This window comes from Heterocephalus glaber, unplaced genomic scaffold (assembly GCF_053883595.1).
Source record: "Heterocephalus glaber isolate CG9 unplaced genomic scaffold, H.glaber_assembly_v1.0 deba00001451, whole genome shotgun sequence".
Lineage (NCBI taxonomy): Eukaryota > Metazoa > Chordata > Mammalia > Rodentia > Bathyergidae > Heterocephalus > Heterocephalus glaber.
In genome coordinates this window covers 6,726,508-6,751,608 of record NW_028258301.1, presented here as the reverse complement: position 1 = coordinate 6,751,608, position 25,101 = coordinate 6,726,508, and the positions used below count along the sequence as shown (strand labels likewise).

The 25,101-nt window shown below is 38.2% G+C and overlaps 1 protein-coding gene across 10 annotated transcripts in view; it reads left to right on the top strand.

Annotated features, from left to right (window-relative positions):
- Window positions 1-25,101, top strand: part of Mast2 (microtubule associated serine/threonine kinase 2) — a 260,674-nt gene that overhangs the window by 53,380 nt on the left and 182,193 nt on the right. For 4 of the 10 annotated variants that reach the window (XM_087214762.1, XM_087214749.1, XM_004872945.3 and 1 more), the window contains exons 2-3: window positions 10,602-10,749; window positions 24,472-24,614. In XM_087214762.1, the coding sequence (XP_087070888.1) occupies window positions 10,602-10,749; window positions 24,472-24,614 (291 nt within the window). Of the gene's footprint in view, window positions 1-6,054; window positions 6,099-9,696; window positions 9,832-10,601; window positions 10,750-24,154; window positions 24,353-24,471; window positions 24,615-25,101 lie in introns of those variants that run through there. The other 6 variants (XM_087214758.1, XM_087214757.1, XM_087214756.1 and 3 more) reach the window with 4 other exon arrangements.

The window sequence follows — 25,101 nt, the reverse complement described above, 5'->3', positions numbered from 1 at the left end:
AAGAGAAATTTAGGTTGGCTGTTGTTTTCTTTCTTTCTTTGTTTCTTTTTTTGGGTACTGGGGATCGAACTCAGGACCTTTTGATTGTGAGGCAGGTGTGGTGCCACTGAGCTAAATCCTAGGTAGGCAGTTGTTTTCTTTCAGGAGTTTAAACACATCACAGCATGACTTCCTGACCATTAGTTTTCTGCTGAGAAATCTGCTGTCATGCTAATTGCTTTGCCTTAAAATGTGACTTTTAGCTTTTAATTTTTTTCACTTGTAGCTTTTAATATTGTTTCTTTTTTTCTCTACTTTTCAAGTTTAATTTTAATATGTTTTAGAAATAATTATAATATTTTATAGAGAGGTTGTTTTCTGGTCATGTCTATTTGGAGTTTTATGTGTCTCCTGTATTTGTGTTTTTCCCAAGACTTGGAAAATTTTCTATTATTTCACTAAATAGGTTTTCTATGGTTTCTACCTGTAGCTCTTCTACCATGTGTATTTTTAAAAAATTACTTAAATTCTTTTATTGGTACATTTTAGGTATACAACACATTTACATTTCTCATTGGGAACTTGTACCTTTACATGATGCATCTTGGTTCTTATTTTTTCCCCATTTCTAGCTCTCCCTTCACCCCCTCTACCCTTCCCTATTTACAAAGACTTTATTTCCATTTTTTCCATTTCCCATCATTTTTCCTTTCCCTTCTTTCCTTTCCCCTGCCCCTCCCACTACTCCTACCCCTTTGGACCTTTTCTTCCTATTTTGCATTATCGATTATTCATTCTAATCATTGGTACATTTTAGGTATACAATATAATGACATTCATCATTGGAAATTTGAACCTTTACATAATCTCTCTTGGTTCTTATTTTTCACCGTTGCCCAGCCCTCCCTTCAACCCCTCCATTCCTCCCTATTTACAAAGATTTCGTTTCCATTTTTCTTTTTTTTCTTTAAGTTTTATTTTGTTTGGTACCGGGGATCGAACTTGGATCCTTGCGCTTGCGCAGCAGGTGGCGAAACCACTGAGCTAAATCCCCGGCCCAACTTTTTTTTGCTTTTTGTTTTTGTTTTTTTTTTTTTGGTACCGGGGATCGAACTCGGTTGTTTTCATTTTTCCATTTTCTCATATTAATTCCATTCCCTTCCTTCCTTTCCCCTACCCCTCCCACTTCCCCTTCCATTTTGCCCCTTTTCTTCTTATTTTACATTATCTATTATACATTTTAGTCCTTATTTACACTTTCAGTTTCTCACACCAGAGAAACTATTCGGTATTTATACAGGTGTTTTCTGTTTATTTCACTTAAGAGTATCACCTCAATGTGCATCCATTTAGCTATAAATGTCTCTAATTTCTCATGTTTTATGCCTGAGTAGTACTCCATTTTATAAAAAAAACATTTTCTTTATCCAGTCTCCAGTTGATGGGCACTTGGGCTGTTTCCAAGTTTTAGCTATTACAAATTGTGCTGCTGTGAACATGGGTGCACATATATCACTGTGGTATGATTCTTTTAATTCTTTGGTGAATATACCCAGCAGGGGAATAGCTGGGTCAAATGGGACTTCCAGTCCTAGTTCTTTGAGGTATTTCCATTCTCATTTCCACAGTGATACCATGTATATTAATTTGTGTAACTTTAACAGTGTCCCAAGATCTTTTCTTTCTTGTTTTTTTTGTTTTTTTGGTACCGGGGATCGAACTCTGGTCCTTGAATTTGCGCAGCAAGCGGTGAAACCACTGAGCGAAATCCCCGGCCATCCCAAGGTCTTGTATGTTCTCTTTCTTCTTTTTTATACTTTTTTTTTGGTACTGGAGATTGAACTCAGGACCTTGCACTTTCGAGGCAGGTGTGGTGCTGATAGAGTTCTCTGCTAGGTAAAATGGCCCCTACCTGCAGGAAATGAGTCACTCCAGAGAGAACAAAGACCTGCTTTTTCCCACCTCGCCCCCAGTTGTGGCCAATCATCTGCCTCCTGTGCACTCCCCCAGCCTTTGTGAGCCTCACCCACCCAATCCCTGGTTGCTGTTCTCGCTGTTGTTGGAGACAGCCAGGCAGCTCTGCCCCTTAATAAAAGCCTGCTTTGGGTGTTCGTGTTTCGGCTCATTTTATTTCTCTCAGGTGCCATTGAGCTAAATCCCTGGCCCCTAGAGCTTTTTAATAACCATTGTTTTGAGTTCTTTCTCAGCATTTCCTCTACTTCAGTATTTTGGAATCAGTTACTAGAAATTATGAACTTTAGGAGGTGTCATGGTTTTGTTTTTTAATATTTTCTGTGTTTCTGTGTTGAGATTTGCCTATCTTTTTGGGTAGATTTCTCTTCCATTTTTTTCTGAGGGCCACCTTAATAAGCAGCATTTGATGATGTGCTCTGGGATATTGTTTAATTTCAATTAAGCTTTTTGTGTAGTTTCCCTGTCTTCGTTTCTTTTTTTAAGTGTTTTTTTACACTGTGTACTGTGTTGAAGACTGAAGGACCTGCTTTATTTTAGGTCTAGTGAATGGTAGCCCTCTGGTAGTTTAGGCTGATGCGATACAGACAGCTGAATATGTAAGGTTCACCCATTGTGATTCCTCCTCCAATCTTGTCAGCAGTGTGTGATGGAGAAGCACAGATACTTTTTTTTTTAACCTTCTGTTCCAAAGCTTCTGAGTTTCTCCAAGTCTCAGTCTGTCTACTGTCCAGCTTCACCGTTGTCTTGTAGTTACCTACCTTTATATGTAGCTTCTCTCCAGTTGTTTTGATTCTGTCTTTGGAGAAGCAGGTGCATGTTGGATGCCTCTGATCTACCATCTTGAATCCTGTGTTGGTATTCTTACTTTGTTTGTACATTGTTTCCTTGGTTTATTTCTGTTTGTTGCCGATATTTTCTTTTAGCTCTTTGAATGTATTCATGACAATTGGTTTAAGGTCTGTTACCAAGTTTAATGTCTGGACTTCCGAGGGGATGATTTCCGTGTGTGTGTGTGTGTGTGTGTGTGTGTGTGTGTATGTTTATTACATGGTCTTGATATGTTGCCCCTTGCTGGCCTTCAAACAATCCTTCTGCCTCAGGCTCCCAAGTAGCTTCAACTGCATGGCATGCAGTTGACCAGTTTTGTTCATGAGAATGTACTGTACCTGGAAATCAGCCTCTCTTTCTCAGGGTTTTCTTGAGTTTTTTGTTTGTTGAAAGCTGTGTTTGTTTGTGTTATATTTTCCCCAACTTAAAATTTTTTTTTTTTACAGATACTATATTTGCTCTCACGTTTGGCTACTGAAGCTTGTTCCTTGTGTTGTGTTAGCAGAGATTTCCTTGAATACTAGGAGGTAAAGAAATATACATGTCTGTGTTAGTCTTTGCAGATTTGCTTTGTCCTGAGGATGTTTCAATACTGAGCCAGATTTGCAGTCTGAAAGTCTTAAAGCCTTTTCTGTTCTTTCCTGAGCATACAATGTGTCTGGCTTTCTAGATTACCTAGAATATGCAGGCATTTTTGCTTTTCCCTAATTACTCAAAGAAACTCATCCCTGTCCTTGACCTTAGGTAGTCTGTTTTGTATCTCAGTTGTAATTTTTTGTCCCAGGTAGCTTTGGGTGTTTCGATCATGTTTCATTGTTTTTGGATAATACCTGCTGCTTTTCCAGTTTGAGGAGGTTCTGAGTTAAGTGTAATGAGAGGAGCACTTTGCACCAGTCCTTCAGGTAGAGTTTGGGATTACATACTCTACCAGTTTGCTTATGTTACCTCTTGTTTGTTTCCTTAATAATGACTAGTGTTGAGGATGGTTTCCTGTGTTCATTTGCTATATTTCTTTGTTGAAATTTTCTTAGTCTTTCATTTGTGCTTTTTATTGGTTTGTGTGTTTTCTTATTATTGAGTTGTGAAAGATCTTTATACTCAGTGCCAGTCCATTATCAGATTTGCTTTGCAATTAGCTTTTCTTTGTTTTTGGTTTGTTTTCTTTTTTTCTTTTCCCTTTTGTTTTGAGCCAAGGTCTTACTATGTAGCCCAGGCTGGCCTTGAAGTTGCTGAGATCCTTCTGCTTCAGCCTCCTGAGTGCTGGGATTACAAGTGTGTACCACCATGCCTGTTTTCATTTTTCTAACAGCTTTTCATGAGAAGTTTTAAAATTTGGTGATGTCCAATTTATAAAGTTGTTCTTTTAAAAATTGTGGATTGTGTTAAGAACTTTTTCTAATTCAGAGTTAAAAACAATTATTTTCTTTTGGAAGTTTTATATTTATAGGTTTTATAATCCATTTAAAGTTAATGTGTGTATGTGTTGTGCTGAGATCCTTGAAGAATGGGTTGAAGTTCATTTGTTTTGCATATTGATATCACATTAAGGCTTTATGATATGTATTAAGAACATGGACTTTGGTAAATATAATTGGGTATGACTCTTGGCAGGATGGGTTCTGGCCCAGAGTATAGAAGTTTCTTTATCTACTGGATTGACAATCATTGACAACCATAACTGTTAGCGAGAGTTAACTCAATTTTTCAGCCTAACAGACAAGTTTTTAATACGTACACGCCCCGTTTTCAGCTGTGAATCCTTTGCCTACTTGGAACTCTTATCCTTGGATCAACAGCATAACATATATATAAGCACAATGCTTACCTTGTAGGTAAGGTAATTCTGAGATTTGGAGGAGGGATATGATTCTGAGCTAAGCGGTAGGTAGTGTTTGTGTATCTGTTTGTCTGAGTACAACTTGTGGCAATATGAAAAACATCCACAATTAGTAGTCTGAATTAAAAGACAAAGAAATAGACTCTTGAGTTAGAAAGAATATGTAGAGATTGTGTAGGTAGCAGTTTCTAACCTTTTTTTCTTTTTTTTCAGTACTGGGGATTAAACTCAGGACTTTCACACTGAGCTACATTCCTAGTCCTTTTAAAATTTGAGACAGGGTTTTGCTAAGTTGCTTGGGTTAGGCTCAAACTTGTGAGCTTCCTGCCTTAGCCTCCTAGAGTGCTAAGATTACAGGTATGGGGCACCACACCAGGCTTTTCTTTTTCTTTTTTTCTTTTTGGTATTGGGGATCAAACTCTGGTCCTTGTGCTTGCGAGGCAGGCGGTAGAACCACTGAGCTAAATCCTCGGCCCAGGCTTTTCTTTTTAAACATAAAATAGACATGGTATGTATTAGGTACAAGATTGCTATAGCATTGTTACCATAGATAAATACAGGTTATGTGTAATTCCTAACATGGTAGATATATAATTTCACCATTTAAAAAGACCTGCATAAGAAGGATTGTTGTAATACAAATGGATTTGTTTTATTGTAGGATTTATCTACAAATAATAAAGTATTTGGGCTGCTATAAAAATATCAACTGGGTACCTTATAAACAATAGAAATTTATTTCTTATAGTTCTGGAGACTGGAAGGTAGTGATCTAGAAGGTCACAGGGCTGGGGATTTAGGGCAGTGGCACTGAGCCTGGTTTGTAAGTGCAAGATCCTGAGTTTGATCCCCAGTAACAACAACAATAACAACAAAGATGGTAACAAATTTGGTGTCTGATTAGGGCCACTTTCTGGTTTATAGATGGTGTCTTCTTCTTGCTGTGTCCTCACATGGTGGGAGGGATGGGGGTATCTCTTGGGCCTTGTTTATAAGTGCACTAATTCCATTGATGTGGGCTGTACTTCATAACCTAATCACCTCTCAAAGTCTCCAGCTTCTAATACAGTCACCTTGGAAGTTAGGGTTTCAGTGTATGAATTTTAGAGAGACATAAAATTCAGACCGTAGGACTTGGCATTCAGTTCATTTAGGAAGGAAACTTTGAATACTTTATTATCAATTGAATATTTTATTATCAATTTCAAATTTGTGTCAGAATCATCGCACTTGATCAACATTTGTGTGTTTTCATCATATGGAGAGTTGTTGATTTAATCTTGTGGTTCTTAAATTTTACCCTGCTTCAGAATCACCTGGAGGGCCTGCTAGGTTAAAGGGATGTTAAAAGAGATTTTTTTTGGTCCCCACCCCTGGAATTTTTGATTTAGGAAATCTGGGGTGGAGCCTAAGAATTTGCATTTATAACAGGTTCAGTTCTGCTGGTCTGGGGACCATGCTTCAAGAATCACTCTTTTAGGTAAGAACTATTCATGTCTTCTTTGCTTTTATTTATTTTTGGGCTCAACATTTATAGTTCTTCTAATAGTTGTTGGAAAATCACTTTAATTTGTAGTTATGCTAATATTTACTATTGCCATAGCAGTATTTTATGTTCATATTTGTTTTTTCTTCTGTATTCCCTGGCTGTTAAGCATACCATACAAGCCAGAAACCTGGAAGTCATCCTAGATGCCTTTTCCTGCGTAACTCCCTATTTTGCTTAAGAATCTTGTTTGCAGAAATAATACAAACCCAGTTGACCTCATTTAAGAAGAAAGGAAGAGATTATTATAAAGGTGCAAAGCTATCCCATTGAACCACAAAACCTGGAGTTTTGTTGGACCTCATAGAGACTAGAAATGGAAACTAGAAAACTGTAAGAAGTTATAAGGAATTTCTTCTCTTGCCCCTTTTCTTTTTTGGGGACTATGTGTGATTCTGTCTTAACTTACTTCACCAGTTCCATCCTTTGATTACTTCTGAGTATATTCAGTTTACTGAATAAGTTTAGTTGAATGAAAGAAGCAAGACACTGAATTCATACTGAATAATTCCATACATATAAATTTTTTTCCCACTTTGTCCAGTTATTTCTACTATTAGAAGCCTGGAGATCATTTGGGGGTGCTCAAGAGTAGTGACTAGAAGAGAGTGTAAGGGATCTTTCCTGGGGTCCTGATTATGTCTCCCTCTCTCTTTTAATTTTTTTTCTTGATTTCTTTTATTGGTACATTTTAGGTATACAATTCATTTATATTTATCATTGGGTGCTTGTACCTGTACATGATGTATCTTGGTTCTTATTTTTTCCCCATTACCTGTGAATCCTTTACCTCCTCCACCCTTCCCGATTTACATAGACTTTGTTTCCATTTTTTTCTTTTCTCTTAATTTTTCCTTTGCCTTCTTTCCTTTCCCCTTCCCCTCCCACCCCTGTCTACCCCTTTGGACCTTTTCTTCCTATTTCACATCTTCTCTCTTTTAATCTTGATGCTAGTTAGATAGGTATGTTCAATTTGTGAAAATTCATTGAGTTACATACTTGGGTATGTGTACTTCTCTACAGTGAGTAATATTCTTCAGTAAAACTTAAAAAGACACCCTTGCTTAAAAAGCTAAATTTCATATCTAATAAAAATTGTATTTTCTTTCCTTTTCCAGGTTTTGATAAAAGAGACTAAGAGTAAGAAAGGTCATGATCCACCCTCATTTTTCCTGTCTTTGGTTTTTCTGTGTTTTTTTCTTTGATATGGTCTGGTAGGGAATAAGAAGATTGAAAAGGTTGTGTTTATCTTAATTAGTGTAGACTGAGTCGTCTCTTGGTTGGTTGTTCTTTCTCTGATTGTCATCCATACATTATAGCAGATATCTAAATGCTGGTTCTGTCATGTAGCTCATTTATAAGCTATTCTTGGAATAGAATCTTCCTCTACATTGCCTTTGTATAAGATAGCTACTATAGCTCACTGCCTTCCAAGTCACACCTCCCTCCCCAGCTTCTTGCTGTATTACATCAAAGAGAGGTCAGCCTTGTGTAGTGGATTATCAGAATTAGTGCCCAAGCCCTACTTCCTTCCATTGTTTCTCCTTGACCCGTAGGTACCATTTCATCCTTGGCACACTAAATGGTAGAAATATAGGGTGTTCCTTGCTGTCTTCTCTTTTTGCATTATTAACTACTGCTTCCAATTTACTTTCCTCACTCTTGACTCTGTAGAAGTTGCTTGGATACTTCAGCTGCTTTGATGTTTCAGGGCCCCAATTTCCCCTTTGTCCATTCATTTTTATTTGTAAGCATTTGTAAATTATGTTCTAGATGGTCACCATCAACCATTATTAGTACTTTCCCATGTTTATGAACTTATCAATCATAATATATGACCTTAGAGGTTTCTTTTTTTTCCCTTTTTCTTTTTTTGTCAGAGAAATGGGCACTGTCATTTTTTTTCCTTTGTGTAACTATTTTTTTTTTTTTTGGTACCAGGGATCGAACTCGGGTCTTTGCGTTTGCATAGCAGGCGGCGAAACCACTGAGCCAAATCCCCGGCCCATCCTCTGTGGCTTTTAGTATTTCCAGGGTATCAGTTAATGAGGTCTCCCTCCCCCCTGTACCAGTTCCTGTTGATGGGGATCGAACCCATAGTCCCCTGCATGTTAGTTAAACACTCTACTGCTGAGATATGTGCTTGGTCCCATGTGACATAGGTGCCAGTTATTTCTTCCTGTGCTTATTTTGTCTCTCTAATGTCCAGTAAGTATGGTGTGCTGTTTACATTTGTGTATAATAGCTTCTGTATTTATCTATTTCTAATGCTGTAACAAAATACCTCAGGCTGGGTACTTTGTAAAGACTCAAGCCTTATGTCATTCAGTTTTTGAAATCCAAAAAATATTTGCTAGGCTCTGGTGAGGGACTTGTCTGTATATCACAGCAAAGTTTATGGCTTCATGTTGGGAGAGCATACCAGAGGGAAAGATGACATGATGAGACTGGCAGCCAGAGAAGTTCAAGAACTGGCCTTGATGTTTTTAAAATAACTCTTTTTCTTTTTGGCAGTACTAGGAATTGAACCAGGGAGATTACATTGAGCTACATCTCCAGACTTTTTTTTTCTTTTTTGAGACAAGGTCTCACTAAGTTGCTCTGGTTCGACTTGAACTTCTGATTTTTCAATAACTCTTTCTTGAGGGAATTAATCAGAGTCCTTTGAGAGATACATTAATCCCTGCTGAGCACAGCATTTCTAGTGACCTAATTACCTCTCAATAGGCTTCACATCTTCAAGATTCTATCACCTCTCAATATTACCAATTGAGGACTAAGCTTCTAGTACATGATTCTTTGGGAGCAAAGAATCCAAACCATAGCAGTTGCTTTCATTGAAATATAAAAGATATACTGGGGCCAGGGGGATTTAGCTCAGTGGTGCTGCTGCCTGCCTCATAAGCAGAAGGTCACAAGATCCCCAGTACAAAAAAAAAAAAAAGATATACCTCATTTGGCTGATTTTTTTCCCCCCATTAAATGCTGCTAAATTTAGCAACTTAATGAGACCCTGTCTCAAAATAAATACAACAAGGGCTGGAGATGTAACTCAGCGTGAAGGCCCTGTGTTCAATACCTAAGACTGGCAAAAAACGACAACAAAAAACTGCCTTTTTTTTTTCTTTTTCTTTTTTGGTACCGTGAATTGAACTCAGGGACTTGCGCTTACCAGGCAGGTGCTGCACTGCTGAGCTGCATCCCTGGCCCAAAAGTCTACTTTTTGATTACTGTTGGGCATTACTTACTGAACGAGGAGGAAGAGGCACTGGGATGGAGGGGGATGGACCAAACTAAAATAAAGGCAAAGGGAGTAACACTGTCAATGCTTGATATTGTCCATATTTTCTCCAAAGTATTTTTATAATTTTTTTTGAAAACATGGACTTAGTTCCTATTATAGGCATATAAAGAAAGCTCTTAAGTTTTAATTTAGGGGTAATTAAGAGTTAGATCTAGTGCTAACTTTGTATGACAGACTAAGGAAGGTAGGTCTGTTACTGTACTTTATGATTTTTTCTTTTTTTTAGCAAACTAAACCTGGGTGGGTGATCCTTTGAGCCCAGGAGTTCAAGGCCAGTCTGGGCAACATAGTGAGATATCCATCAAAAATAAAAGAGGGGCTTTTCCTTACTGGATGTAGGAAGGATGAGAATAAAGGAGAAAAGTAAGTAAATAAATATAACTAGAAGTATATTTATGAATAAATATATCCTATCAAAATATCTTCATCTTGTAAGCCTTCTTGGGGAGAGGGCTGTTTGTAATCAATGTCCTGGGTCCTTTCATGTACACCAGGTTTTTACTAAGAAATATGCTTCTGGCTTTAGCTATTGTATCAGTTAGGGTTCACTAGAGGAACAGATTTATTATAAAATGTACATGTAATATGTAAAGGATTTACAAGGTAGGGTTCCAGTGGCTGCCTGCGGAGTCAGGTTTGGAAGAATGCTGAAGGGGCAGTCTGTGCTGGAGAGCTGGGGGAAGAAGTAAAAAGGCAAAGGCCTGAAACTCCCTGCAGCATTTAGTATGCCGGTTTGTATTGGGAAGCTGAAGTGTGTGTGCTGGAAGGCTGATACTGACATAGAAAGCAATGAGGAAGATTGGAGCTCCCAAAGAAACAGCATGATTATCCTTTTCTTTTTCATTCCATCCAGGCTACAAACTTACTAGTTGGTGCCACCCACACCCGGGGTGGATCTTCCCTCTTCAGTAAGTCAGTCATCCAGACATATCCAGAACTATGCTAAACCAATCTGCTATGCTTTTCTTTTTCAAGTTGACACAATTAACTATCATGGATGGCTATTGAATGGGAAATATAAAATATTTTTATATTTTTTAACCATAATGAATATTGTAGAGATATTAAATATAAAGTTCTTATACTTTAGGAAAGATACTAAAGACTTCTGTTTTCTTCTTTTCTTTTTGAAGGATGTGGTAACTGGACTTAGTCCTCTGCTCTTCAGGAAGCTCAGTAATCCTGACATATTTTCATCAACCGGAAAAGCTAAACTCCAGAGACAACTTAGTCAGGATGACTGTAAGTTACGAAGAGGAAGCCTGGCCAGTTCTCTGTCAGGTAAATATCTGATTTTGTTTAAATATGGGAGATTGGGGTGTTAAGGGTATATAGCATGCATGAGTGTGATGCCTTGGATTCAATCACCAGCACCAAAAAATAAAAACAACCCCCCCCCAAATAAATAAATAAATAAATAAATAGGATAGGACTATTGTCAAATTTGAGTGTATCAACTACGTATAGAATACACATGGTTCAGTCTATCTTCCTCTCTTTACTACTTCCTCATGGACTCTCTGAATGTTAACCACCTGAATGTGATAGGTATTCCTTCCTGTTTATTCCCTATCAATCCTATCAATTTTTTTCTTTACTCTCTTCCCACTTCTGTAGACTAAACATTCTTTTTTCCTTTGGATCTTTTTTTCCATTCCCAAAACTTAAAGCCGATAGTGCCTTCCCACCTCTGCCAAAGAAAAGAAAAGGCAATTTGAAAATTCAAGGGAAAAAACTACACAAAGAGTGGAGCACTTGGGAGCCTATAATCCCAGGACTTGGGAGGCTGAGGCTGGATGATTGCCATCAGTTTGAGCCCCACTTGGCCTACAAAGTGAGTTCAAGGCCAGCCTGAACTAATAGCAAGACCCTGTTTCATAAAACAAAACAACAGCAATAAAAGTTATGCAAAGAAATCTTGGTCCGAATAGAAAGTAGTGAGATGTAGCATAATTTTAATTAGTCAGTAGAGAATAAAAAAAGTCCATTTGACCGTAGCTAAAAACACAGATCAGTAGAGTGGAAAATGTAATCCTACCATACTCCTTTGTCTAATATTTACCAATTTTCAGCTTTTTTGCTTTCAGTTTCTTTTTGAAGCTATTGTTTTGGTGAAATCTTCTCATTCTCCAATTGAAATTTTTGTTTTGTCAGTCATGTTTTTAATCACATACAGACATTTCTTGTTTGATTTTGCATAGAATTATTTTCTTTTAGGGATGTGATTTGTCTGAGTCCTTGATAACCATTCTTCCTAGAATAAGATGGTATTTCAGTGTTGTTTCGATTTGCCTTTCTCTTAATGGCCAAAGATACTGAATGTTTTTTCATGTATGCTACTTGTTTTGAGAAGCTTCCTGTCACTTAAATTTGTTCATTTTTGATTTAGTCTTTTATTTTTTGGGGGGAGGGGTCTATTTTTTTGAGATCTTTATAAATTCTAGATATTAGTGCTCTATATGAGGAATAGCTTGTAAAATTTTGTACCATTCTATAGGTTGTCTCAACTCTGTTGGCTATTTCCTTTGCTGTACAGAAGCATTTGAATTTGATGTAATTCTATTTTTTGATTCTTGGTATTATATCTTGTACAATTGGGGTTCTGTTCAATAAGTTCTTGCTTATGCCTATGTCTTCAAGAGGGTTTTTTTGTTTTTGATTTTGGACAAAGGGTCTCACTATAATTCAGGCTGGTCTTAAACTCACTAGGTAGCCCAGGCCTTGAACCGTTGTGATTCTCTGGCCTAAGCCTCCTGAATGCTGGGGTAACAGGCATATCGTCATGCCTTGCTTCATCTTTAAGAGTTTTAACCAACTTTTTCCCCCTAGCAGATTCAGGGTTTCTGTTTTTATATCTAGGTTTTCATTTGACTTTAGTATACAGAGAGATAGGGATCTAGATTAATTCTTCTGCATGTGGACAACCAGTTTCTTCAGTACCATTTGTTAAAGAGGCTGCCTTTTCTCCAATGTGTATTTTTGCCAGATGGCTGTTGTTGTGTGGGTTTGTTTCTGTGTTTTCCGTTCTGATTCATTGGTTCACATATCTGTTTTTGTGCCAGTAATATGCTCTTTTTATTACTGTAGGCTTGTAGTATAACTTGAAGTCTGGGATTGAAATGACTCCTGCTTTGCTGTTGTTCAAAATTTCTTTGGCTATTCTGGGTCTCTTCTGATTCCATATAAATTTTAGATTATTTTTTCCTAATTTTATTTTCAATTTTTATCAAAATACCAACAGCATTTTTTTTGTACTGGGGATCGAACTGAGGACCTTGTGCTTGTGAGGCAGGTGGCAGCACCATTGAGCTAAATCTCTGGCCCTCAACAGCATTTTTTTTTTAAATTTAAAAAATATTTACTAGTCTTTCTTTAAAATCTAAATGTGATTCTTACACCTGCAACATAAAGCAGGTGTTACTTTTGGAGAAATGCGGGTGATATTGAAAAACATTATAGCACTGAGGTATTTTTTATTTTTAAAATTGAAGGAAACAAAGTCTGGATCTAAGGGTTTTTTTTTTTGGTATCGGGGATCAAACTCAGGACCTTGCACTTGTGAGGCAGGTGGCAGAACCACTGAGCTAAATCCCTGGCCCTGGATCTAAGTATTTTTACATTAACAAAAAAACCCCACAATGCTACTCAGCAGCATTTTTGACAGAAACACTACTGATTTGTGTGTGTGTGTGTGTGTGTGTGTGTGTGTGTGTGTGTTTGTTTTATTAGTTCTAAGAATCTTCTGGTGGAATTTTTTTGATCTTCTATGTAAAGAATCATGTCTTCTGCAAATAATGATATTTTTACTTCTTCCTTTCCTGTTCAATCCCTTTTATTTCCTTATCATGCTTGATTGCTCTGGTTAAAGTTTCAAGTACCCTAGTGAATATAAGTGTTGAGAGTGTTCAGAGTGGATATTCTTGGCTTCTTCTTGATTTTAGAGGGAATGCTTTCAGTTTTTTCCTGTCTACTATGATGTTGACTATTATAAATGGGTTTTTATCAGTTCAAAGTAAGATCCTTCTATACCTGTTTTCATCAGGGTTTTATTATGAAGTATGTTTGATTTTATCAAAGGCTTTTTTTATAATTATGTGATTTTTAATCCTTTTGTTTATGTGGCAGATTAAGTTATTGATTTATGTATGTTAAACAATCTTTGCAACCCTGGGGTGGGGTCTAGTTGGTATTGATGTATGATTTTTTTTTTTTTTTTTTTTTTGGTACCGGGCATCGAACTCCAGTCCTTGCACTTGTGCAGCAGGCAGCGGAACCACTGAGCTAAATCCCTGGCCCGATGTATGATCTTTTTAATGATTTGTTGCATTCTGTTTCCAAGTCTTGTATCTTGTTGAAGATTTTTATACCTCTGTTCATTAAGGAAATTGGCCTGTAGTTTTCTTTCTAGTTCAGTCCTTGATCAGTTTTGGTGTCAGAGCAATGCTAGCTTTCAAGAATGAGATTGGCATTGGGTTTTCCTTTTCAATTTCATGAAAGAGTTTGAGGAATATTGGAGTTAGTTTTTCCTTGAAGTCTGGTAAAATTTAGTAGTGAGTCAGGCCATGGACTTTTCATTGTTGGTAGGGTTATTACTGCCTCTAATTCATTGCCTAATATTGGTCTGTCCAGGGTTTTTATATCTTCTTGATTCAGTTTTGGTAATTTGTATTTCTAGGAATTGACCCATTTCGTCCAGATTCTCCAATTTATTGGAAAATAAAATTTCAAAGTAATTTCTTATAATCCTATGGTTTTATGGTAGGTGGTGTTATTTGTGATTTGACTTTTTTCATTTCTAGTTGCATTGATATGAATCTTTTTTTGTTTTTTTCTCTTTTGGTAAGTTTGGCTAAGCGTTTATCTCATTTGATAAGCTCTGGTTGACTCGTTGTATACTTTTTAGTCTTAATTTATTAATTTCCACTTTGATCTTTATATTTACTTTAGATTTTATATTTGAATTGCTCTTACTTTTTTAGGGGCTTCAGCTGAATCATGAGGTTATTTATTTGTGATTGTTCTGTTTTTCTTTTCTTTCTTTCTTTTTTTTTTTGGTGCTGAGGATTGAACTTGGGTCCTTGTGTTTGCGCAGCAGGCGGCAAAACCACTAAGCTAAAACCCCAGCCCCTGTTCTGTTTTTCTTTTTTTTTTTTTTTTTGGTACCGGGGATCAAACTTGGGACCTTGCGCTTGTGAGGCAGGTGCTGGAACCACTGAGCTAAATCCCCGGCCCCTGTTCTGTTTTTCTAATGTGGGGATTCATAGCTATAAACTTCCCTCTTACTTTCTTTTTTTAAAATTAATTTTATTGGTACATTTAAGGTATACAATATAATGACATTCATCATTGGAAATTTGCATCTTTACATAATCCATCTTGGTTCTTATTTTTTTCCCCATTCCCCTGCCCTTCCTTCAACCCCTCCACCCCTCCCTATCTACAAATACTTTGTTTCCATTTTTTTATTTTTCTCATATTAATTCCATTCCCTTCTTTTTTTTCCCCTACCCCTCCTATTTCCCCTTGCTCTTTGTACCTTTTTTTCCTATTTCACATTATCTATTATACCTTTTAGTCCTTATTTACACTTTCAGTTTCTCTTATTAGAGAAACTATTCGGTATTTACATGTGTCTTATTTATTTCACTTAAGAGTATCACCTCAATGTGCATCCATTTAGCTATAAATGTCTCTAGTTTCTCATTCTTTATGGCTAAGTAATACTCCATTTTATTTTGAAAAAACCACATTTTCTTTATCCACACTCCAGTTGATGGGCAGTTGGGTTGCTTCCAAATTTTAGCTATCACAATTTGTGCTGCTATGAACATGGGTGCACATATATCACTGTAGTATGATTTTTTTTTTTCCTCTCTCTTTTTTTTTGGTGCCGGGGATTGAACTCCAGTCCTTGCGTTTGTGAGGCAGGCAGCGGCCCCACTGTGCTAAATCCCTGGCCCTGATTCTTTTAATTCTTTGGGGAAGATACCCAGCAGGGCAACAGCTGGGTCAAATGGGACTTCCAATCCTAGTTCTTTGAGGTATTTCCATACTGATTTCCACAGTGGTTGCACCAGTCTACACACCCATCAGCAGTGGAGCAGTGTTCCTCTTTCCCCACAGCCCTGCCAGAGTTTGTTATTGGTTGATTTCGTGAGAGCAACCATTCTTTCTGGGATGAGGTGGAATCTCACCATTGTTTTCATTTGCATCTCTGTAATGACCAGTGATGCTGAACATTTTTTCATATGCTTATTTGCTACTTCTACTTCTTTGTCTGAGAAATGTCTGTTCATTTCAGTTGCCCATTTTTGGACTGGGTCTTTAAATTTGGGAGGTCTGATTTTTTTAAGTTCTTTATAGATTCGAGATAGTAGACCTTTGTCAGAGGAACAGCAGGTGAAATTTTTTTCCCACATTTGGGTTGTCTCTTTACTCTGTTGGTGGTTTCTCTTGCTGTGCAGAAGCTTTTTAGTAAGAAGAGATCCTACTTGTTGATTGTTTGTGCTAGCTCACAGGCAACTAAGGTTTTCTTCATAAAATCTTTTCCCACACCAATGTCTTCAAGAGTTCTGCCTAACCTCTGTTCCAGCCAGTTCAGCATTTCTATTTTAATATTTAGATCTTTAATCCATTTAGATTTTAGTTTAGTGCATGGTGAGAGGTATAGGTCTAGTTTTAATCTTTGGCAAGTTGAAACCCAGTTTTTCTAGCACCATTTATTAAAGAGGCTATCTTTCCTCCGTTGAGGGTGTTTGGCTCCTTTGTCAAATATGAGGTGGCTGAGTGTGTCTGGAGTTGTTTCTGCATTTTCTAATCCGTTCCACTGGTCCTCAGGTCTGTTTCTTTGCCAGTACCATGCTGTTTTTAATCACAGTAGCTTTGTAGTATAGTTTCAAGTTGGGGGTTCTAATACCTAGAATTGCTTTTGCTATTTTTGGGTCTCTTCTTGTTCCAAATGAATTTTTGGATTGTTTTTTCCAGGTCTGTGAAGTTTGCTGCTGGGATTTCAGTTGGGATTGCATTGAATCTATATAGCAGTTTTGGAAGTATAGCCATTTTCACTATGTTGATCCTTCCTACTCAGGAGCAGGAGATGTCTTTCCATTTTCTGATATCATCTTCAATCTCTCTTTTCAGAGTTCTATAGTTTTCAAAGAAGAGGTCTTTGATTTCTTTTGTTAGGTTGATTCCTAGCTATTTGAAGTTTTTGGATGCTATTGTGAAAGAAATTGATTGACCCATTTCTCTCTCAGTGAGTCTGTTTTTTGTGTACAGGAAAGCTATTTATATTAAAAAATCTGAAATATTTTTGTGTGTTGACTTTGTATCCAGCTACTTTACTGAATTTGGTTATTAAGTCTAGAAGACTTTTGGTGGCATTCTTGTGATCTTCTATATAGAGTATCATGTCATGTGCAAATAATGACAATTTGTCATTTCCTATCTTTATTCCTTTTATTTCTTTCTCTTGTATTGAACAGGAGTGGTGATAGTGGACATCCTTGTCTTGTTCCTGATTTTAGTGTGAAGGATTTCAGTTTTTGACCATTTAATACGATACTGGCTGTTGGTTTTTCATAGATGGTGTTTATCAGATTGAGGTAGAGACCATCTATTCCAATTTTTGTTGTTGTTGTTTTTGGGGTTTTTTTTTGGTACTGGGGATTGAACTCGGGACTTTGTGCTTGAGAGGTAGGTGCTGGAACCACTGAGCTAAATCCCTGGCCCTATGTCTATTCCAGTTTTTTGGAGAGTTTTTATCATAAATGCAGGTTGGATTTTGTTCCCTCTTACTTTCATTGTGTCACATGTTTTGGTATTTTGTACTGCCATTGTCATTTGATTCTAGGAATTTAATTAATTAATTATTTTGGTATGGGAATCAAACTCAGGACCTTGTGCTCATGAGGCAAGTGCAGCGCCACTGAGCTAAATCCTCTGCTCGATTCTAGGAATTTTAAAATTTCTTCCTTGATTTCTTCTGTTGCACACTGATTGGTCAAGAGTATATTATTTAATCTCTGTGTTTTTGTTGTTTTTGTGGTTTCTTTTGCTGTTGATTTCTAGGTCCATTCTGCTATGATTTAATAGTACACAGGACATTATTTCCATTCTTTTGGGTTTATTTAACCATGCTTTATGGCCTAAGATATGGTTTATTTTTGAGAAAGTTTTATGTACTCCTGAGAAATGTGTATTCTATTGTTTTGGGATAAAGCACTCTTTAGATATCTGTTATCTGTAGATATCTGTATCTTTAGATATCTGTTAAGTTCATTTGATGTTGTGGTTCAACTCTGATATTTCTTTGTTGATTTATTTGTCTGATTCTCCTATTTGTGAGAGTTAAGTATTGAAGTCCCCTATTATAATTATACTGATGTTTATCTGAAATATTATGCCCATTAGTGGTTCTTTTATGAAATTGAGTGCACCAGCATTTAGTGCATGTATATTTACAATTGTTATCTCCTCTTGTCAGATTGTTCCCTTTATAAGTATGTAGTGACCATGTCTCTTCCGATCAGTGTTGGCTTGAAGTCTAGTTTGTCTGAAAATAGGATAGCTACTCCTTGTTGCTTTGGGGCTCCTTTTTCATGATTATAGTTTTCCATCTTTTCACTTTCAGTCCATGTTTTTACTTTTGGGTGAGGTGTATTTCTTTTAGACAACATATAGATTTTTTGTTTGTTTGTTTGTTTTTTGAGTTTTTGAGACAGGCTCTCACTGTGTAGTTCACACTGGCCTTGAACTTGATATGTATCCCAGGCTGGCATCGAATTTGTGGCAATCCTCCCTCAGCCTCCTGAGTGCTGGGATAACAAGTGTGTGCCACTACATTTGGCTTTTTTTTTTTTTTAAATTAAGTTTCCAGTCTGTGTCTTTTGGTTGGAGAGTTAAGATATTTACAGTGAGAATTAATACTAAAATGTATTTACTCTACCCTGTCATTGCATTATTTTTCTGTTCCTGATTTCTTTGTTTTTTCCATTTGTTTACTCTCACAGTTAAATATATTCTTTCCTTTGAATTCTTTGGTGATGTTGGCCTCACCGTCTCTGTTGAGGATGCCTTTGAATACTTTCTAAGGTTTTGGTTTGGTGGTTATGAATTTCTTTGGGTGCTCTTTGTCATGGAAAGTCCTTATTTCTCAATTTTGAAATACAATTTTGTAGGATATATTAATCTGCGTTGGAAGTTGATTTCTTCTAGGGCTTGAAAAACTTTACTCCAGGCTGTCCTGACTTTTTTTGTGGGCGGAGGGTGTTTAGATAATGTCTCACTGTATAATCCAGGCTGGTTTTAAACTTACTATGTAAACCAGACTAGCCTCAAACTTACAGTCATCCTCTTACCTCAGCCTCTAGAGTGCTGGGATTACAGTTGTGTACCACCACACCTGGCTTCTCTTGACCTTTAAGATTTGTGTTGAGAAATCTGCCGTTATTCTGGCTGACTTGCCTTATAAGTACTTGATATTTTTGTCTTAACAACTTTTAGTATCTTTCTGCTGAGTTTCTGGAATTTTGATTATGATGTGTTATGGAGAACTTCTTTTCTTGTCATTGTTATTTGGTGTTCTTTTTTTTCCCACCTGGTACCGGGAATTGAACTCAGGACCTTGCACTTGCCAGGCAGGCTCGGCACCGCTGAGCTACATCCCCAGCCCGTTATTTGGTGTTCTATATGACTCATTTACATAGATGTTGAATTCTTCCTCTAGATTTGGAAAATTTTCTGCTATGATTTCAGTGAATGTTTTGTGGTACTATGGATAGAACCTGGGGGTTTTGCCCTGAGATACATCTCTAACTCTTTTTTAATTTTTGAGACAGTATCACTAAGGTGCTCAGGCTGGGGTTAAATTTACAATCCTGCCTCAGCCTCTCAGAGTGTTATGATTCCAGTGTGCACCTCCATTCCTGGCTACAGTGAATAAATGTTTTTTTTGGTACCAGGAATCAAACTCGAGACCTTGCACTTGTGAAGCAAATGGCGGCACCACTGAGCTAAATCCCCGGCCTGTGAATAAATTTTTTATTTCTTGTGTCTTCCAATTTTTTCTTAACTCCTCTACTTAAGGTTTTTTTTTTCTTTTTCATCCAGCAGGTGTTGGATCAGGTTTCTATGGTATCTTGCTATTTTTAGGGTATCACCTCTATGTAATCTACTACTTCAACCTTTTCTTCTAATTTTGATACAATCTCCTCAAATTGGTCATTCCTGCTGCCCATGCTTTTAATTAAATTTTATATATCCAGCATTTATGCTTGGTATTTTTAAATTTTTGTGTGTGTGTGTGACAGAGTTTGTTTTAGAAAGTAAAAATGAAGTGTGATGGAGAAACTGGCTCTGTAGAGTGAGCTTGGACTGAGTAAAAAGAGAAAAAGCAATAAAAGAGCACCCTGCAGAAATCAGGCAGGGCTACCGTGAAGAAAGTCATGATAGCTTTGAACTTTTTATGATCTAATTCTTTACTAAAATGGTTGTTCATGTCTTGTATCATCTTGTTTAATTTAATCAACCTTTTGTGACTTTGCACTTGTTGAACTTTTAATTAATTCCTTTATTGTGTCTTTACATCTTCTTTGAGCTCACTGAATATCTTATAGATTCATTTGTTTGTTTGATTTCTTCAAACATTTAACCATTTGGGTTTTGAGTTCTTTTGCTTGTGACTTCATTGTTTGTGGGGTTAGCTTTTGGGGAGTTGAAACTTTTTGGAGGCGTCTTGTTGCCTTGTTTTCTCATGTTTCTTATCCTCTGTGCAGGATTAAGAATCACGGTAGAAAAACTGTCACTGTTGTGGTAAGTTTTTTAGGTAGTGTATGTTTCTCTGTGCTATGACCTTGGCTTTGGGTATGTTTTGGTATTTATTTACTTCTTCAGCATACTCAATGTATCAGATCATTCCCAGTCACCTTATTGCAAGGAGAGAATCACTACTGGTTGTATCAGCATATAAACATATGAGTTAGAGTCATCTCAGTCCTATTTGTACTGCAGTCAGAATTTGACCAGTGTGTTCTTCCTCCTGGACTCATATGTGGAGAAACTTAGACTTTTAGCAGTTGTGGGTGGGTGGATCTCAAGTTCTTTGTGGTTTAGTCCAGGAGGTCAAATGTGTCTACTGGTACTTCATCAAGTACCCCTCTGAGGATTTGTTGTCTTGTCTGCCAGTGAGTGAAAGAGATTGGGGGTCTGGACAGACTTCTGAACTTGCTTTCATGATCCCTCTGGAGGCAATGGTCTGCTTGGTTTCAGTTGTTCTCCTATGGGTATGACTAGCTGGAGGTGTTTTGCTTCTATCTTACAATCAGTTATGTCAGAGGAGCGAGGGTGCAGTTTGAGCTGATGAAGTACTCTGTCCTTACTTTCTTGTGGCTGAAACACAATGCCCAACACCCACAATTTGAAGGAGGACAGGTTTGACTCAGGTTGTAGAGATTTCAGTCCATGGTGCAATCGGTTAGCGCGTTCGGCTGTTAACTGAAAGGTTGGTGGTTCGAGCCCACCCAGGGATGCCACTTCCAACTTTGGCCAGGAATTTAGCTCAGTGGTTTTGCTGCCTGCCTCGCAAGTGCAAGGACCCGAGTTTGATCCCCAGTACCAAAAAAACCCAAACAAACCAGAGAGACTTCCTTCTTTCCCTTTTTTTTTTTTTTTTTGGTACTGGGGATCGAACTCAGGTCCTTGTGCTTGCAGGGCAGGTGGTGGAACCACTGAGCTAAATCCTGGGTCCTTTCTTTCCCTTTTTATTCTGTTTGGCTTGCAAGCCTATTGGTTGGTGCCTCTCACACCCAGAACTATGCTAAACCAATATGCAGACTAATCCGGTATGGTATCACACACCCATGATCCAGTCACTCCCAAAAGTCACATCTATGTACATGAGGCATTGGGGGGAGCATCTAGATATAAGCTGTAACATTCTGCCTCTGGCCCCTAATGTACTCATGTACATCCCTTTGTGCAAAATACATTTAGTTCATGTCTAAGAGTTATCAAAGGCCTAACAGTTTTAGCATTGCTGAAAGGTCCAAGTCCAAATTCTGCTCTGAGTTTTAAGGCAAACTCTTAGCTGCAAAGTTATATAAAAATGAAAAGAAAGTTGAATATTTCCATTCCAAAAGGTAGAAATAGGGGGATAGAAAAGAATGGGACCAAAGCAAGACAAAAATCCAGCAGGGCAAACATTAAACCCAATGTACCATCCCTAGCACCTAGGGCAATCTCTGGCAAGATGTGAACTTGAGAGCACTTGGGTGGCCCTGTCCTCACAGCACTGCCAGCAGTTGTAGCCTTCATGGTTTCTCTCTTGGGCCAGCTTTGCTCACTCCTTGCTGCTTTGCTCAGGTGATCCAGTCATCTGATTTTTCCAGTCTTCTGGGGGTCTCCACTGTACCTTCTGCTTTACACTCACAGGTTCACATATTTCCTGCTCAGAGGGGCACTGCCTGGACTCAGGCTTTCTTCTGAAATCTGGGGGAAAGACTTCCTAACTCCACAACTCTGACATTGCACATGTGCCTAAAACTAGCAACATGTGAATGACGCCAAGGTCCACCACCAGCTGGCGCAGTAGCCAGGATTCCTCCTCTCTTGTCTGTAGGGGTTGAGTGCCTGGATTCCTTCCTGAGTTCTCTGAACCTAATCCTGAGGAACAAATTGCCTAGGCCTCAGCCATTCTGGAATGTGGTGTCCTGGGAATCTCTTCTCAAAGCAGTCTTTCACTTTTCAAGTTTTGAGGCTGCAAAGAGTGGAATCCTGCTGGTTCTTGTGATGCCCTTAGGCTTTTTTTTTTTTTTTTAAATTGCTGTTCTGTTCCAAAGTACTTGCATTTTTTTAATGCTATGCTTTTCAGCAACCAAGTTCTCTGCTCCATCTTTGCAGGCCACAACTTCACTGGAACTTCGTTTCTGGTCAAACTCAAAACTTTTAAAATCATTCTGTTGTGCTGTTTGGTCTTGATTCTCAAGGTACAGCTTGCTAAAAAACCCACATCAGCAGCCGTGCCACTGCCTCAACAGTGCCCTGAATCTGTCTCTGACAGTGTCTGTGAATATGAACAAAAGCAGACAATTTTTCTGCCAAAGCATAACGCACACGGCCCAGATTCCAATTGCCAGCTGCAGTCCTTGATCCCAGCTGAAACCTCCTGAGCCTGTTCTTTCCTGGCAGCATTTCTGTCAACATTCTGATCTTCTGAGTTCTAACCAGAATATCTCATCATGCTTCGCTTACAACATTTTAGGGCTCCTTCTCCAGCTGGCATCTGCAAACCTTTCTAAATTCCTCCCATAAGCCATTTCCAAAGGCTTCTGAATCACATTGTCAGGTACAATCACAGCAATCACCCCACTTCTGGTACTAAATCTGTCTCTGTTACTTTCTTGTCTCTAGATATAAGCCATAACCCCATTGTTTCCCTGATTTCCAAAGGGATGTTCTTGATCTCCATCTTCTCCCTCCATGATAATCTCTTTAGTCTGTTCTTAGTGTACTGCTCCCAATGTGCACTCCCCCCCGCCCCCCGCACTGTTCCACTCTTCTCTAGCTTTCTGTCCACGCCAAACTTTTTCTACACCTCACAAAGAATTTTTGTCTGGCCCTCAAATCCAGTGCTGCCTAGGGCTCTCAGAGTTTAGCAGATTTTGGCTGGTGGCAGGAGGGTTCCTGTGTGGGCATTGAGGCCAATGGCATCTGGAGAGTGGGAAGTGGGCAGGGTTTCCTGTGGACATAGACTTTGGTGTTAGGGGGAGCAGTGGGAGAATGCCTACTTTGGTACTTCTCCAGTGTCTTTTTTTCCTCCCCTGGATCATGCCACTTGCAACTGTTGCCTCCTGTTGCTTTTCACTGAGCCACAGATCTCTCAGTGACTAGTTTCAAGTCCCTAACCAGGACCATGCTCTTGTTCTTTTCTTTCACAGTGGCCTGCTGGTCCTAACACTGTTACTTCCCTCCAAATAATTCTCTGGCTTTCTTTTTTTCTAGTGCCCTGGTGTATGAATATGTTGCTTGCTGGCCTCCTACTCCCAGTGAAAAAAGAGGTCAGGTGGGCATTGGATAGTGGTAGCCTTGGCACTTGTGTCGTATTTGGCTTTTTCCATCATGGAGTTAGATCTTTTCCCAAGAAGGTGTGTTGATTGGACCTGGGGTGTAAGCAGTGCTAGGATCAAGGTGAGGTCCTGCTTCTTTTTCTAAATATCCTGTACACTGGAATTCATCTGGTGGTCTTCTCCTTCATGTTGTCTTCCTGTTTTGGGAATCTTTGTCTCCCCACCCCTCATTTCTGAGAACCCAATGCCTACAGGTACTACTGCCTCTAGTCAAACTTGATGGATCTCCTAGACATTTGGTTTTAATGGATGACTTTAAGTATCTTTTAGTAAGATTAAGATAGTAAACCTGAACTGAGCACGTACCGAGCCTGGTGAAGGCAGTATAGATTCAATACTTGCCTTATTAAATCCTAAGAACTGGACCTGTTGGGGAGAATTTGTCCACCCCAATTTCGTTGCACAGAGTCGGTAGGAAACCAAGTTGGCTGGACAGGATTGGAAACTCAATAGACTGCTAGGTTGGGTTTCAGAATGTATATTACAGAGAAGTAAAAATAATCAGGTTGTATCAATATTCCACTTGTAATTGTCCTTACCAAGGTATTTGTAACTCTTAAAAGATTATAGATTCTAATGCTGGATGTAGTGGTGCATGACTGTAATCCCAACACTCTGGAGACTGAAGCAGGAAGATCACTGCAAGTTTAGGGCCAGCCTGGGCTACACAGTGAATTCAAGACCAGCATGGACTACATAATGAGACCCTATCTCAAAAAACAAACAAACAAACAAACAAAAGATTATAGATTCTAAAATTGGTAAGGAAGAACCTTAGTTTATTTCAATATGATGTTATCCATCTGACATCTCATTTGTACTTTTCATTCATCTATCAGTAAATAATTACATGCATGTTTTATGACTCTTGTGTTTGAAGGTAAGCAGCTGCTCCCTTTGTCCAGCAGTGTACATAGCAGTGTGGGACAGGTGACTTGGCAATCTTCAGGAGAAGCATCAAACCTTGTTCGAATGAGAAACCAGTCCTTTGGACAGTCTGCACCTTCTCTTACTGCTGGCTTGGTAAGTATTTTTAAAGATAGTTTCTTGCTCTTGGAACAAATTTTTGATCCTCATTTGTCACTGCCACATTTATTATTTCCCTTTTTTAGGATTTACATAACTTCCCAAAGAAAAAATTCAGAACAAATTTGGAATTTTAATTGAATATATGCTGTTTACTGTCTTATGTTGTCATGCTCACTAGTATGATTTAGTGAGTATGAAGAAAGAAATGTGAGTGCACAGTTGTAGTTCCAGCTTCTTGGGAGGCTGAGGCAGGAGGACTGCATTTTTGAGTTCAGCCTGGGCAGCTTAGCATAACCCTGTCCCAGATATATGGATAGGAGAAAGATTCTATTTGGTTGTAACTTTAATGAATACATTTCATTGAAAATAACTTTCTTTTTATAGAAATGACTAAATCTTGTGAAATGTGTTTCTTCTGTTTATTATTTATTTATTTATTGGTACCAGGGATTGAACTCGGGTCCTTGCGCTTGCGCAGCAG